General features: G+C 40.3%; 2 protein-coding genes across 4 annotated transcripts; one reads left to right on the top strand and one right to left on the bottom strand.

Annotated features, from left to right (window-relative positions):
* The first annotated feature begins 852 nt into the window (after nucleotides 1-852).
* hspa5 (heat shock protein 5) lies at nucleotides 853-4665 on the top strand. The gene is made up of 9 exons (XM_056432891.1): nucleotides 853-960; nucleotides 1486-1636; nucleotides 1753-1984; nucleotides 2100-2237; nucleotides 2327-2439; nucleotides 2554-2944; nucleotides 3057-3294; nucleotides 3384-3551; nucleotides 3666-4665. Exons 2-9 carry the CDS (start codon nucleotides 1521-1523, stop codon nucleotides 4232-4234), a joined length of 1965 nt encoding a protein of 654 aa, XP_056288866.1. The 5' UTR covers nucleotides 853-960; nucleotides 1486-1520; the 3' UTR covers nucleotides 4235-4665.
* Nucleotides 4666-4853: 188 nt separating this feature from the next.
* Nucleotides 4854-8997, bottom strand: rabepk (Rab9 effector protein with kelch motifs). Of its 3 annotated transcripts, none has more exons than XM_056432894.1 (8): nucleotides 8537-8997; nucleotides 7778-7832; nucleotides 7539-7693; nucleotides 6911-7066; nucleotides 6523-6687; nucleotides 5536-5685; nucleotides 5244-5393; nucleotides 4854-5120 (listed from the first exon to the last, which is right to left on the bottom strand). In XM_056432894.1, the coding sequence occupies exons 2-8, from the start codon at nucleotides 7828-7830 to the stop codon at nucleotides 4894-4896; spliced, it is 1056 nt and encodes a 351-aa protein (XP_056288869.1). In that variant the 5' UTR covers nucleotides 7831-7832; nucleotides 8537-8997; the 3' UTR covers nucleotides 4854-4893. The 3 variants fall into 3 exon arrangements, with proteins under 3 accessions (XP_056288869.1, XP_056288867.1, XP_056288868.1); XM_056432892.1 differs by lacking the exon at nucleotides 8537-8997 and adding an exon at nucleotides 8281-8512; XM_056432893.1 differs by lacking the exon at nucleotides 8537-8997 and having other exon boundaries at nucleotides 7778-8512.
* Nucleotides 8998-16348: the final 7351 nt, after the last annotated feature.

Consider the following 16348-nt stretch of genomic DNA (forward strand, 5'->3'; position numbering starts at 1 on the left):
GTTGCTCATATTTAGCTTGCCATACCAAGTATTAATAATGACTAAGTTTGCCACTTCAACATTAGAGGGTTCATACAGACTTGTCTTTGTAGCTTTGGAAACCAGTTATCTAACATTGACCTATGGCTTTTGACATAGAAGATTATATTAGGACATACAGGGTATGCAGTATTGTTTGATTTGGTCTGTGGCCTGCTGAATATAAAGTGTACACAATAATTACATCGACATCATTATGACCACTAAATCAGTAGTCTAGAGAAGGCCCATGTTAACACTTGATTGTGAAATTATTACAGGCTGCTTGCTTTTCAAGGTGGATGTCTTGAACCATAATTGCACGAACATTCACTGATGAAACACACAGACAATCCAGTCAATCTGATGTAACATCCTTTGCTTTTGAGTTAATTAGTCACATGCACACTTCACAGGGTTTGGTTTGCACATTTCTTACTCAATGTATTGAGTCATCATTACTTCTCATAATACCAACACAGTATCTCACATCTTGAAACAACAGCGATTATTAGACATACACGAGGGGGCCATTTTTGGGAAAAAAGGCATCGCTAACTTAAAATGTATCAAATATGAAATTGCACTCTTCCTGAATCGGTAGAGTGGCGTGTCGTTGTTTGACAGACAGCCAATCCGCATCAGCACAGTAGTCAAAAGTCGTGACGTTGCCCCGACCCGATGTGTGCAAATCAGCGGCGGACAGCGTGCTTCAGGAGACCAATCGGCTGGTTCCAACGAGCTGCTACTCAGCCAATCGCGTGGCTCCACGATGGGAAAGCGGTGACGGCTTATATATTGGGAGAGCACTGTTCATTCAACATCACTTCACCGAGGCAAGAAAATAGGATTGAAAGGAAAAGAGAGATACGTTTCGCTGTACGAGGCGACAATTAGAGGCAACCTCAAGGCCGGTAATTGACTGACAAAACTGCGATTGAGGTATGTATTTAAACATTGTTGTGAATCTGATAATGTGACGATGTATTTGGGTGTTTTCTACGACGTTGAACCTCATTTTTTAGTCGTTTCTTTTACGATGAAGCCAGCTAAGCAAACTAAGCTGACGATAATGGTGTATTTACCCGGCATTTATTATAGCTTTTAAAACGGTTTGGCAGTCACTGCAATTTTAATCTACTATGTAAAAATAAGTCATTATGGTGAGGTATTTCCCCCTCACATGGCTGCTCGGTACGCTAACGTGGTTAGCAAGTTACCGGCAGATGGGGGTGTAACGGTTAACTGTCTGAAGAGGCTGCGCTCCACCCAAGTCATCCATATTCTTTCAACGAGCATTAAGCTACGTTTGACATTTTATGGGTTTGATAAGTCCTAGTCACGTTTAATGACATCCACCGCTACAGTTAACTGGTAGCTACCGGAATTTAGGAGGCATAGAATTTACGTCATGAACGCAAGGCCACGTTTTATATATTTTTTAAATATTATATTTCTCCTCCGCAGATTTATTATTTAGATCTGAGTTTGAACAAGCAAAGATGAAGCTGTTGTGGGTTGTGATGCTGTTGTTCGGCACCGTGGTGGCCGATGACGACGACAAGAAGGAGAGTGTGGGAACTGTGGTTGGAATCGACCTCGGGACCACCTACTCATGGTAAGGTTTTTTTTCGTCTCTTTAAGACAATGCAATGATGACACTTGACCATGAAATATAATAAAAAATGGTTGGCTTATGTTAATGTTAATCATTTCTGCAATGTTTTCCTGCAGTGTTGGGGTATTCAAGAATGGCCGTGTAGAGATCATCGCCAATGACCAGGGTAATCGTATCACCCCATCATATGTGGCCTTCACCAGCGAGGGTGAGCGTCTGATTGGTGACGCTGCCAAGAACCAGCTGACCTCTAACCCCGAGAACACCGTCTTTGATGCCAAGAGGTTGATAGGGCGCTTATTTGCTGACCCCGCTGTGCAGCAGGACCTCAAATACTTTCCCTTCAAGGTACATTTTTCCTATTTGACAGAAGGGGAAGTTACAGTTTTAGGGTCTAAAGGTTTTTGGGAAATGATTGAGTGACCTACTTGGTAGATTAATATTGATGCATGTTCCTTTTCAGGTTACTGATAAGAAGAGCAAGCCTCATATTCAGGTTGACATTGGTGGTGGCCAGATGAAGACATTTACTCCAGAGGAGATCTCTGCCATGGTGCTGACTAAGATGAAGGAGACTGCTGAGGCTTATCTGGGCAAGAAGGTACACGCAACATAAAAAAGTATTAATCACAAAATGTAACGCTCTTAAATAGATATTGTATATTTCATCAAATGTTATATTTTCTTTAGGTCACGCATGCTGTGGTCACTGTCCCTGCCTACTTCAATGACGCTCAGCGCCAGGCCACTAAAGATGCTGGAACCATCGCTGGTCTGAATGTTATGAGAATTATCAATGAACCGTGAGTGTCAATACAAATAAATTTTTATCTGTTGTCCTTTTTGAAATTGTGAAAATATTTCCCTCTTTTAAAAAAAGTAATAAATAATATATTCTCCTACCTTTTATTCTTTAGAACTGCTGCTGCCATTGCTTATGGTCTGGACAAGAGGGATGGCGAGAAGAACATTCTCGTGTTCGATCTGGGTGGTGGCACTTTTGATGTCTCCCTTTTGACCATCGACAATGGTGTGTTTGAAGTAGTGGCCACCAATGGTGACACTCACCTGGGAGGGGAAGACTTTGACCAGCGCGTCATGGAGCACTTCATCAAGCTGTACAAGAAGAAGACTGGCAAAGATGTGCGCAAAGACAACCGTGCTGTGCAGAAGCTGCGTCGTGAGGTTGAGAAGGCAAAGAGGGGGCTGTCTGCCCAGCACCAGGCCCGCATTGAGATCGAGTCCTTTTTTGAGGGAGAAGACTTCTCTGAGACCCTGACTCGTGCCAAGTTTGAAGAGCTCAACATGGTATGTTGCATAACAGTTCGGTTTTGTAAAAACAATGACTATATACACTACATTTTTTTTTTTAATGATAACATCGTTTAACACCTTTTAACCTTGTCTTTTACTTTGCCAGGATCTGTTCCGTTCCACCATGAAGCCTGTACAGAAGGTGATGGATGACTCTGACCTGAAGAAAACTGATATTGATGAGATTGTCCTGGTTGGAGGCTCCACCCGTATCCCCAAAATCCAACAGCTGGTGAAGGAGTTTTTCAATGGCAAAGAGCCGTCTAGGGGCATCAACCCTGATGAGGCTGTAGCATACGGAGCTGCTGTGCAGGCTGGAGTGCTTTCCGGCGAGGAGGACACTGGTAAGTTATCTTCCTCATTCACACTGTAGTGTCCGTTTGACACGACTGAGCTTGCGAACTTGATTACTGAACATTTTCTTCTCCTGCAGGTGATCTGGTTCTTCTAGATGTGTGTCCGCTGACCCTCGGTATTGAGACCGTTGGAGGAGTAATGACCAAGCTGATCCCCAGGAACACTGTGGTGCCAACAAAGAAGTCTCAGATCTTCTCCACAGCCTCTGATAACCAGCCTACTGTCACCATCAAAGTTTATGAAGGTAAGATTTGGAAAGGGTACATTGATACAAATCTGGTTAACATGCATCACATTTTCCCTGCATGCAGAAATAAATTAAATATTGCAACAGCTTGATTATTGATTGTCTTTATAGGTGAACGTCCCCTGACCAAAGACAACCACCTGCTGGGCACTTTTGACCTGACTGGCATCCCTCCTTCACCTCGTGGCGTCCCACAGATTGAGGTCACCTTTGAGATCGACGTCAACGGTATTCTGCGCGTCTCTGCAGAGGACAAGGGCACGGGCAACAAGAATAAGATCACCATCACAAACGACCAGGACCGCCTGACACCAGAAGACATTGAGCGCATGGTGAACGACGCCGAGCGCTTTGCTGATGAGGACAAGAAGCTGAAGGAGAGGATCGATTCCCGCAACGAGTTGGAGAGCTATGCCTACTCACTGAAGAACCAGATCGGCGACAAGGAGAAGCTCGGCGGCAAGTTGTCGGATGAGGACAAGGAAATCATCGAGAAGGCAGTCGAGGAGAAGATAGAGTGGATGGAGTCGCACCAGGAAGCTGAGCTGGAAGACTTCCAGGCCAAGAAGAAGGAGCTGGAGGAGTTGGTTCAACCCATTATCAGCAAGCTTTACGGTAGTGCGGGCGGCCCGCCACCAGAGGGTGCTGAAAGTGAGCAAGAGGAGAAGGACGAGTTGTAGGCAGATTTGAAGTCAACTCTTCTGTCGCCCCTTGCCTCTCTGGTAGTTGCATCTAGATGTATATATTGGACTGATGGGACTCAAATAGTGAGAGGAATGATTGGGAAGGGGAGGCGATCACAAGCAACCATCCTGAATCTTCTGAAAGACTTTAAAATACGTTCAGTGTGAGAGGTGTTCTCTTCACTGGAAGGTGGAGATATTCGTCAAGCCGGATACGAGGCTTGCTGCTGCTGTTCTCAGGCAGTCCTGATGGTTCTGTAGTGGGGAGGGATTTAGAGGGAGGGGACAGGTATTTGTGGGTCCATGAGTTGGTGTCTGTGGGCTCAAGAGACCATTTATGTTCACAGGCAATGCTAAAAGTTATTTATTGAATCTGGTCGTTGTACTTCTGGAAAGACATTGAAATAAATGTTTGATACAAAATGCTACTTGGTTTATTTGTTGCAATTCTTTTCAACACTGCCCAACACTTAATATATTCACCAATGGCTCAAGTTCTAACTATTTCAGCATTTCCTTAGAACACAGATGTATACTTCAGTGAATTTTCAAATGTTCATTTCAGTATTGACATGTTTCAAATGATTTTTTTAATACCATTGCAATTACTAGGTAGTCCTTGACAAACATTTTATTACAACTTAAATAAATGTACATCATGTTATTACAGTCACAATGCAGTCATTATGAATGATGCCCTCGGTGTCCATTCCTCCAAATACAAAAGCCAAATTTATAGTTTTTGAAGCTGCTGGGCTGCTGGCGCCCTCCTCGTCTTCATTCCTCTCACCACACACTGTCCAGGGCAATACACACATGGAGTGGTCTAGGCGGTTGGGGGGCATATCCCCTTCAAACTTCATCAGGTCCCATCTTCTTTTGTCTGCAAGCAGGAAGTAGAACATAAGGCACATCGTTTAAGTATTTGAAAGTTTATCCCAGATTTAGTCATAAACAATGTATGACATAAGCACAAATGTAAAGTGACATTTTAAGGCTTATGTACCTGTGTTGAATCTGTACATGGAGTTGCCGGCTCCATCAGCAGTCATCCCCCCAAATATGTAGATGTTCTCACCCAGCACCAAAGCTGAGTGGGCTGCTACTCCTGGTGGGATGTCTCCTTTGGCCTGCACTTTCTCCCACTTCATGCTCCCTTAAACACACACTTATATTTTATTAAACCACAATAAGGCTCCCATTCCCAAGTTCCGACCGTCTATTTTCATCCTGTATGATCTAAGATGAATGCAGCTGGGAAATAGATATCACTTTGATCCAGGAGAGTTCAGGCTTACTTGTATCAAGAGAGTACAAATCGTTGTGGAATTTGTCTCCAGCCATGCCTCCATGAATGTAGATCTTTGAACCAACTGCAGCGATAATGTGGCCATGTCTGGCTTGCGGGTTTCTGCCTTGTGTTCCTGGCTGGGACCAAGTTGAAGACCCTGGGAAGACCATAAGATATATGCGTTCACATATTTGAGGCAGAATAAGATAGTCACACCTTCAATGGGTGGATGATGCATTCATACTTGTGGCTATTAAAAATGTCTGGAAGTGAAAATGTAACACAAACGCATAGAACTGTGTATATAATATGGAGTGAGGTAGCATCAGACAGTAAATCTTAAAATCTCGTTCATAGGTTAAGGATTCATGTCTATTATCAAACCTTCGAAAGTGGCCTTTTTACAGAAGACAGTTTGAAAAACACAGGGGATACTAATAACATGAATGATGGCTCCATTACATTTAAGTGCACTGCCAGTGAGTCAGTATGCACAAAACAGGGCCCTGGAACTGGCACACCTCAATGCACTGCAGCTATGACTAATTAAGGTTATTAGTTACACCTGTGCTTGTCCTGATATGACAATTCAAAAATATCTACAGTGGAAAAGCTTGTTATGATTCCCTCTATACATTTTACAGTTAGTGTACTAGTGCCCACTCAGCCCTGAGAAGGGATCTAATCAGCCAAACATATTTGAAAGCATCTGTGGGGGGCGTTCCGTGTAAGACATTTATATGCCATTAAACATTTGAGCAGTTCAAAAAGCACATACAGATTGAGTCTGTATCTTAAAAGCCCAATTTGGGGGATCATGGAATATGACAAGGTCATTTTGACTATGCTATATGTGTCCTGGATCCTTCAATGAAAACAAAATTGAGCCTAAAGGGCTGTGGGGCCAAATGTCTCAATATTGTTTATGCATAGAAAGATTTACTGGGTTTTGGAGATACAATTATGTGAAGCAGGTGGTTTATTAAACACAAACCTGTATCAAATACATGAAGTTTGGGGTCTGAGACTGGTGAAGCTCCTGCTTCCCCACCAGAACAGACATACAGTCTGTCCCCTTGGCACGCTGAGCTGGTGTGGTATGTCCTGGGACTGGGGGGTTTGCCATTGACCACTACATTCTTCCAGCAAGACCCACTATCTGGACACACATGTAAAGAGTGGATTATACTCAGTTTACAGAAAACTCTGGTCACATACGCTCAACCTATCGAAACACATTGGTTACAACACAGTGAAAACCATTACAGCAGAGAATGTCACACTCTTGCCTTTGAGTGAAGCCCTGTTAATCTGTGAAGTTACTGGAGTGCTAAACTACTACCGTAATACAACATTACAGATAATTTGAATTCTGAGTTTACCCATTAGCTGCATATTCTGGATACAATTGCGATTGCCACACTGTTGTGCACCTCCAAACACCCACAATGTCTGAGGGCAGCTGTCTGACACAAAGGTGCAGTGTTCATACCGTGACTCCAAACCCTCCCACTCTGGGATGTCCCATTCATGATTATCTGGTGGAGTCGGAAAGAACAACAATTAAAGAGGGAACACAATAATGATCCTGCCAAGTATTTAACAAATGATTAATGTGTTTACCAGTAGCTGTGATATGCACATGCACAATGCTTGATAACCTAATTGCAATTTTAGCTCAAGTTATCTTCATAATCATCGGTGATGGGAGCTTTATCATTTATGGTTGAGCGTATAGTGTAATTAACACTCTCAGAAGCAAAGCACTAAACATTTTCATAACCAACTTTCCCCACACTTACTTTAAATGAACACAAATGGTGATTTCAAGACAAACACATCATACACTGACTTATTATGTTTGAAACAAGTCTTCAAACAGCTAACGGAATCCACAAAAGCCCAAACGTGGGTGAAATTAATCTAACAAGCAATACAAAATAGTTAAAAAATAGATTTCTTCTTTGCAGATGTTATATCCCCGAGTAGATTCTGTCCTGATTTTTTTACCTAGATTTATGATGTGCGAAAGTGAGAAACTGCCACTGGGGTTGGCTCCCCCAACAATAAAGATTCTTCCTTTTCCTTCTTCTCTCGATGGAATAAACGTGCAGGTGTGACCCACACTAACACCTGGAGAAGCCCCCCTGGGTATCAAAGAATACCTGTTGACAATAAAACAACTTCAGCAGGATAAAAGGTTAGCTTATTACATCACAAGTAAAATTAAATGATCTGAATTCACTTACCATATTCCTTCTTTTGGTTTATCAAGAGGGTCAAGTACTGGGAGAAACTCCATGGCTGCCAAAGATATGAGTTAACCTTGTGTTATTGTTTTGGCATTCTTCTCTGGTTATGGATCCGGTGTGATTACAAATAGCTGGTAAACTACTAGCCTTGGTCAATATTATTGTCAATTTGAGTTTTGTGAATGTTTTTTTAATAGTATGCAATAAGCATAATAGTAGGCCTGTGTATGTATTAAGCTGAGGGTTTCCACAGACGCTCTTTGGTGAAATCTAGCTCACGTTACAGTAGAAGCAACCCAACTATTTAGGCCTTTTATAGTTCCTCTTGTAGACGACTGGAGACGAGTAGCTTATTAGCGAAATACAACCGTCAATATTACCTGTGAAATATAACCTAATTTAGCGACAACGTCACCAAGTTGGTGAACACACTGACCGCGCCATTAAGACGCTAACTTGCTAACTATAAAGAGCACTTGAAGAACTTCCTTCCGACTAACCTTTTCTTCCAGATTGAAAGAGGACAGAGTTATAGTCGTAGCGTTAAGGGAAGAAAGTATCCCTTGGCACTACTTTCTAACGTCCATAGAGCGACAGTGGTTACTATTGCTGCATGTGACTGTAATGATAGCTTAGCATTAGCTAAATACAACACCCAACCACAACACGGCTCTACGTTGAAAACAGTACGCAAGCATTACGTTGGAAACGCCGGTTGACACAACTTCCAAACGTAGTTGTCATGGTTACCCATACCTGCAAACGTGTCACCTTTCGTTTATGAGATTGGAGTGAGACACGGAGAAAATGCGATGTAGTGATCTTCGCAATAAAACATCTTTGATGGGACACGTCGAAGGAACAGGCTGATGGAACAGAATCATGGAACAGAATCATGGAACAGAATTATGGAACAGAATCATGGAACAGAATCATGGAACAGAATTATGGAACAGAATCATGGAACAGACTCAAAGCTCAGCAGAGCACACGAGTAAAAAAAAAAGGAAGTTGGTTCATGAATGACTTTAACCATATTATATATAATGACTATGTAAAGTTGTTATTACTATTATTAGGGCCCGATCACTGAATTATTCAGAGGACCTTTTTTCTTAAAATGTTTGTTATTATTATTTAGATTTGCGGTCAGAACGATCAAAAGACCGTAGTTATAAAAGCGTTGAGGTGTCATCAAACAACGTGGATGTGGTGTGGAGACAAAACACCCCCCCTCCCCCCATGTTGTCACCTTTTTCACCCCTCATGAGTTTGCAGGGATGGTTAGGCCTACCTGTAGCGCATGCGCTTTTCACTTGACCTGTCCATCACTCTGCTGAATGGAGCAACGAGTTACCACAACTTTCCCGCTTTTATCATGCATTAAACAAGAATGCGAATTCGTTGCAGTAGTTAGCAAGGAACTCTCCGCTTTACACTATTAAACGTGTCTGCAGTTTCCGTTTGACCTGACGCCAAATACTCCTATCTCCCGCTCCAAGTAAAGGTAGGCATTGAGTGACAGCTGCGTCACACGTTTTTGCAATGACATGAGCTAACTTTAGCTAATTATCTTTTTTTCTCCCACTGAAATAAATGTCAGTGTTTATAAAAAAATCCCAGAAAATCAGTTGACATGCAACTATGGCGGTTTTGAAAATGTTTTCATGATACCCATAACTCTAAAAACGGACCTATTCTGCAGGGAAGATTTTTAAAGCAATTCGATCAAACAAAGATGGTGTCAGAACGTGACATATCTGCATACATTTAATGAAAAGCCTTTTTTAATTATTCTACTTTCAAACTATATCATTAGTTTATATTTCATACACTATACGATTGAATACAATTATGTAATCCTGCAACATTTGTAGTTCATAGTAAAACAAAGATGAAGTGCCTCAGCCCAAATACATTGTATTAATAGAAGTTCAAACAAAGAAATACATAAAATGACTGCAGTTCAGTGACAGAGAGAGGACCCTCTTGCGGTTACCCTCATGTTGATGCTGCAGGAACTAATTGGACCTTTAACACTACTAAGAAGTGTGAGATACATTTTTAGCTGTTGTGTAATAATAATGTGTCATCTAGAATATATTATACTTTCATAAAATGTATACAAAATAACTTTGCATGCACCTAAGTGCATTTTAAACAAGTCAAGATGTAAAATACGGCTACAGTTGTAACTTATAGTACTTTTCTTTTCTTTGGAGCTACCGTTATGAAGTATATTTCTCCAAGTAAGTGTAGTATGATCATTTACGGTACATTTAGCTGACATGTAATAAAATACAATGTTATAACTTTGCATTTCATAATATGTCCAGTAGGTTGCAGCATTGTCTTTTTTGTTAACATTTTAAATGGCGGACTAAATGTAGCCTGGACTGCCTTGGAGATGATGATATTAACCTGAATGCAGAGGTAGGCTATTTCTGGTGTACTTGTGTCTTAATGTAATATATACAATACAATACTAAACTAGAGGACCTTATTTAAAAGTAGTAAAAGGATGTCATGAACACAAAATGCAACAACAAAAATGTATGTATTTAGTATATGATTTTTTTCGATGAGAATCTGCTTTTTTATATTAGGATAAATGTAATAGATCTTATGTGTGTTTGCTTGCCTTCAACTTAATTTTATTTACTTGTGTGTGTCAAAAAAAAGTAATATTAATATGGCGCATGGACTAGAAATGAGCTAGTAAAGATTTAATCTCTAATTAGAATATACATTGACAAACTCACATGCTGTTATAAATTCAAAGCACCCTGCAGAGTCATGAGTGTTGCGTAGAGTGAACAAATCTGATTCAGTTCAGTCCTCTGTCAACACTATATGTTACCTCTTTAGAAAATGTATATTAATTAATGTGAATGGTGATGTTAATATTTACTCATTAGATCAGTTAGATCAGCCCATTAGGTAGTTTATTTATGTTTCCTTATTTATTGTAACATTTGACTATAGCTGTCCAATAAATGTACTGGTGGTAAAAGTACAGTATAAATAAGCATTTCCCCACCATAATCTACTGAATATTCTCCAAAGATATTTACGAAAGACTTCTCACAGGTACTGGAAGACCTAGAACAAAATGTGCAGTACTACAATACTGAATAGTTAGTAGCTCATATTGTCACATCAAATAGACAGGACAGGTCCAATGAGAATGCAACAAGCTATAAGCCCCAAAGGTTTTGCTTTATAAGTGCCTCATAAAAACAATACGTAATCCAGAAATTAATAATACATTGATGGGGCTTCTTGGATAAATAGATGACAAAACAATCCATTCAAATAGGTTCAAGAAAGGAAACACTGCTCAAAGACTTTCTGGTGTCAAAAATAATCAATGGTGGTAGTCTCGAAGAAAAGGAGCACCATAACTAAATATGTACATTATGTAATTGTAAAGGAAGTCAATAGTATTTTCCTAAAAATAAATAATACTACCTGCTACTGACTACAGACACTCTACATACTCTTTCTACCTCCTTTTTAAAAAGTAATGATGAATATTTCCCATCAACATATCTAAAATCAATCATCAATAATCCATCTCTCATCCCCAAATGCTCGTTTTGTCCATGTCCTGTACAAACTATGCAAATCTTGAATCTACATTAAACAGGAAATCGAGCAAATCCAAACATTTGAGTGGGAAGATGTGAATGTTCGGCAATAAATTATTTAGATTTTTGTGTTGATCAACTACTCCAGTAATTAACAAAACATTTCAGCTGCAAAACTTTTTCTTCACCTCTTACCAAATATTTACTGACGCGCTTTAGTTGAATCTCAGGGGGGTGAGCGGAGGGGTATTCAGCTTGTTGCAATCTGCAACCTCATCGCTAGATGGCTCTAAATCAAACTGGACCTTTAATTGCCTATCAATACCTCACTCTGTTTAAGTCTGTGTAATCTGTACCTTTATTGTGTTTGTTTTTAGTTCAACTAATACTTAAGTATTTGTTCTGTATCTAGTCTGACGGTGCCTCACATGCTGATCTTATTTGATGGTTACTATTGTATATAGCCTTTTATAGTGTGCCGTGCACTCCAGTCTGCTACCACCATGTGCTCAGCTGCCCCCTGAGGTAAATTGGACATCTCTGTACACAGCCTTCTCTCTTCTCCTTCTACAACTCCCCCCAGTCAAACCTGCCTAGTAATCCACAATCTTCCAGTGCAAATTGAAAACTCATCTCTTTGAGGAACTTGTCCCGCTCTCCTATATTTATATCTACTATCTTAATTAAGTCTTCCTCGCCTCTACCGTCCTCTTCCAGTTGCCCCTGATATTGCCCCTCCCTCACACTTCTCTGCCTTACACTAACTGTATGTTTTACATTGCTCTTACTTATCATGCCTGAACCTATAGGGCGTGTTGGAATATTAGCATTAAACTGTATATCTTCCTGGCATATGGCTTAGAACTATGCTGTGGGAGGTTAATAGCGGGCCATTGGGCCAAATCTGGCTGTCCAAACCCAAAATATTTGACATAATAACGGTTTAGTGTTTAAGAGTTTTTCGACTTTTTAATACATCAACTATAATTATAAGGCTCCTGTAAATGGCAGTAATTATGACCTTGTAACATCTAATGATTAGTGCCCCCACGTGTGCCTCATTTTGCACTGGGCTGGAAAGAATGAATAAACATAATGTGTGTGGATGAATCACGAGCCAAGTCTAGTGTAGCAAACTACATACATTTGCATCTATGAGTCATTCTTTTCCCAAATCACAACAAAAGCTCCTGTCACTCTTTTTAGTCCGAACTTACTCATCAAACAAAAATGACAAACAAACCATTTTACAAATCTATTATATTTTCAGAAGGAATAACATGGATAATATATTCTTTTTCCTTTTAAAAAGTCAGCCCCAACCAATGCTTAACAAGCTCTTTTGGGCTGGATGAAAGCAAGATAGTGGGAAACATTGGGGAATGGTACATTGGAAAGCAGTTGTTTGACCTTGGTTTGTTTTGATGGACTGGTATTGGAGACATGACATATTTGACAGACTGCAATGTCTAGCATTTTTTTCCGAAAAATAAGCTTAAAAGTGTCTGTATTCTGTACCTCTGTGGGAGACTCACATATGGAATTCCAGTCTGCTAAATTCTAACACAGTCCATGCTGTGCCACAGTAGCATTATCTGCCCAGTTTACCCAGAGAGGAAGCATAGTATGAGTTTCAGGCAGGTCCTTTGTTTTCCCTTCAGTGCAACTGATAAGGACCAAATTAATCGGGGGATTTTTGTGGAAGGACAGAATGAGAGGAAAAAGGATGAGGATTACGACTTAAAATCCAGAGGAGAGGACAAGGCAGGAGTAAGAGACAACTGTAGATATATTTTTGTCAGCCCAAAATAGGTTATCATAAAGTATGTTGTTTTTGTGAGCATAATGTGTGTATACAATACTTGTTGATTTTGAACTTGGACACTGTGTGTGTGTTAAATGGTACGCAATTCAACAGGCAGATTTTTTAATTTCCCTGAAATAAAGATTTATTCCGGTGCTTTTTAGGCGGGTGGACAGTTTGTTAATCAGGATTAGCAGAGAAGTTCATCTCTGGGTTAGTGGTACACTGCAACTGGGCAATATGTCAAAAACAATGTGCGATAGTTATAGCTGTTGTGTGACATTTCACCTGGAGGTGTGTTAAGTAATGCTTTAAAGTAATCTGGATTACAAACACACAACCCGATCACTAGCTTGGTTCCATCTAGATTCTACAGTACACAGATGGTTTAATCTCTGTATTAAACACATGTTTTTTATCTTTAATCTTTGTTTTGTGCTCTGGAAGCTGCTTTTCTTCATGGAATTTGATTTTTGTTGTTTTAAATTATGGCACATCACCTGCCGTTTTAAAAACGACTTCCCATCTAACATTTTTTAACTAAATATAATCATTAATTTTGAATAAATTAATAATATATGCTATATGTTCATTTGACTTTCATGATCAAAGTAAATGGTGAACATCTTTATTTTCCTCTGGAAATCCTTGTAAACTGAGGAGACATTGTGAAGTTAACCGTGGGCACTCACATGATGTTATTTATACTCTTGTCTTCGAACATTTGTCAATGACAGTAAATCCATCTGACAGTTGCCAAGTACATTTGTAAGCAGTACAGTGAATGATGCTATATTGTCTTTGCTCGGCAACAGATGCCGCTAAACCGACCAGCTCAGAGAAAACTAGGACACTGCTCTATTATAAACGACAGCAGTGGTTTCAGAAACAATTTAGTTTGACCTCAAATTCAAAGCCATCTGTCACCAGTAGGTGGCTCATCAGTAATGACTAACAACAGACCGATTAAATTGAATTATTCAAAATAATCAGATGAACCCTGTGGGGTATGGGTATGTGGTACTGTTGTTGATGAATTTAATTATGATTTTTGTTAATGCTCATTGGGAGGAGGACAGTACCTAACCTAATGACGATGACTGTCGGAGACTGTTGACAGACTCACATTGACAGATATTGACAGACTCACTTACACTATCACACATTTACACATATAAGGGTTTTACTTAATTCACAGGTTTACATTTAAAATTATATTTGGGGCTACAATCAAAGCATTTGGAGGTTAAGCCCCAGTAAAATGACATGGCAACACCACTGCCGCTATCCAACTACAGCTTGTAAACTAAAACAGTTGAAGCCTGTAATTGTCACCTATTGTAACAGGTCACATCCTACTGCTGGCTGAAGTAGTGCAACTGTGAAAAACACAAAGATATAGCAGTTTTCTAAAGATTCTGTCTTTAACTGCACACACATAAACACACACACACACACACACACACACACACACATACGCACACGCATCACATTTCGTTTCTTCTCTTCTCTGTAGTTGCTGAAACCGTCCTGTCTAGTGGCATCTAGCATGCTCTCTCCAAGATGACCTGTCTCAGAGTTTACCTGCGGAAGCCCCCTGCCAGCATACCTGAGACACCGTCCTTCCTCCTCAGTACCCATGGTGAGGTTTATTCCTGTTCATTTTTAGTAGTTTCGTCGTATGTGATAGGTAAGTGTTTTTTGTCATGAATCCATAACGGCTTCAACCAAAAGAATACAAAAGAGTGTCTATTCTTCTTAATCTTGAATAATTCTTGGCAGTAAAGGAATGTGTCAAAGTTGTGTAAAGCATTGTATCACAAAGTTGTCACACGATCCTGCAGTGTGTCTGACGTGAGACGCGTATTACTTGCAGCAACACGTGGGCTCAGATGTAGCAACAAGTCCTTTGGTCCCCTCACCTATCTGGTGACAACCTGAATCATTTAGAGAGGTCGTTAGCCAAACTGGAGCAGGATGCACCTGCACCCTTTATTGTAAGACTAAAGCCATAATCATCCATCATCTACCTTTCCACATACATGAAAATGGACATATAACATATAACGGGTGCGTGTGGGGGTGCATGACTTTTGTATTCATGTGCCTGGGATGTATGTTTGAATGTGTGAGGAAGAGGTCTGAGGGGAACTTGTCTCTGTGGCTGACTTAGGCCTATTCAAAATAAATAATGTCCACACAGCTTTGTTGTGAAACATCATTGGAATGATTGCTTTCTGTGCAAGAGAATCGCCGATATTTCAAATGGATGGAGGATAATAGGTTATGTCTATTTTTAGTTTACTAAGGGAGATGAACCTTAGAGTTTTCCCTTTTGAAGACCTGGCCTAGAGAAGTAACCCCCATCATTGAGCATCAACAGCTTTCTCCATTCCAAAAGACTCTTTTGCAAGTTCTCCCATTTCCCTGCAGGGATTTCTGAACATATCCCATTATTTAGTTGAAATATAAAACAGGGGTTTGTAGAGTGTCGCCTGCAAACACTTAGATCTGACCCAAATGGCAAACGATAGCCTTTGTTACCTGTCTTCCCTCTCGCTAGCATCACAGTCATTAGCCTCTGCATTCTGTGGACCACTCTGAACAGTGTGGTCCACTTCCACACCCTGGCTTGGCAGGTCTCACATCTGACATTCCATCTGGAACAATAACGGTAATACCTTGATTTCTGATTTGTGGCGTCATCGTGTTATGCACGATCCCCCCCACTTGGGGACTCAGTGAGTTTATTCTTAGAGTGTGCTCCTTCAGAAATGGGTCAGACTTTGCCATAAGCTTGAATTCCTCCAGAAAGCATCCGTTGTTTGGTGGAGTGTGTCTGTGGTCACTCACAGGGAAAAATCATGTGTTGCCCAAGTGTGAGTAACAGTCACCAACCCGGTCAGGACCTGATGTTTCTACTTCCTTTGAGCAATTTGTGTCTTCTCTCCAGGTTTCCCCGTTGACCACAGTTTTTATCATTATTTCCTTCACTCATAATCTAATAAATGTGTTCATATAATATATAGCAGAAGACATTACTAATGTATTGTACATGTACAGGTGGGTGCAACCTCTGCCACACCTTTCCAACCATTCTAGTCACTTAAGACTGTTCTGTAACAAACCAATCAACAAAATACACAAATTAAAAAAGGTTTACAGACACACATG

The sequence above is a fragment of the Pseudoliparis swirei genome, chromosome 15 (genome assembly GCF_029220125.1).
Source record: "Pseudoliparis swirei isolate HS2019 ecotype Mariana Trench chromosome 15, NWPU_hadal_v1, whole genome shotgun sequence".
Classification (NCBI taxonomy): domain Eukaryota; kingdom Metazoa; phylum Chordata; class Actinopteri; order Perciformes; family Liparidae; genus Pseudoliparis; species Pseudoliparis swirei.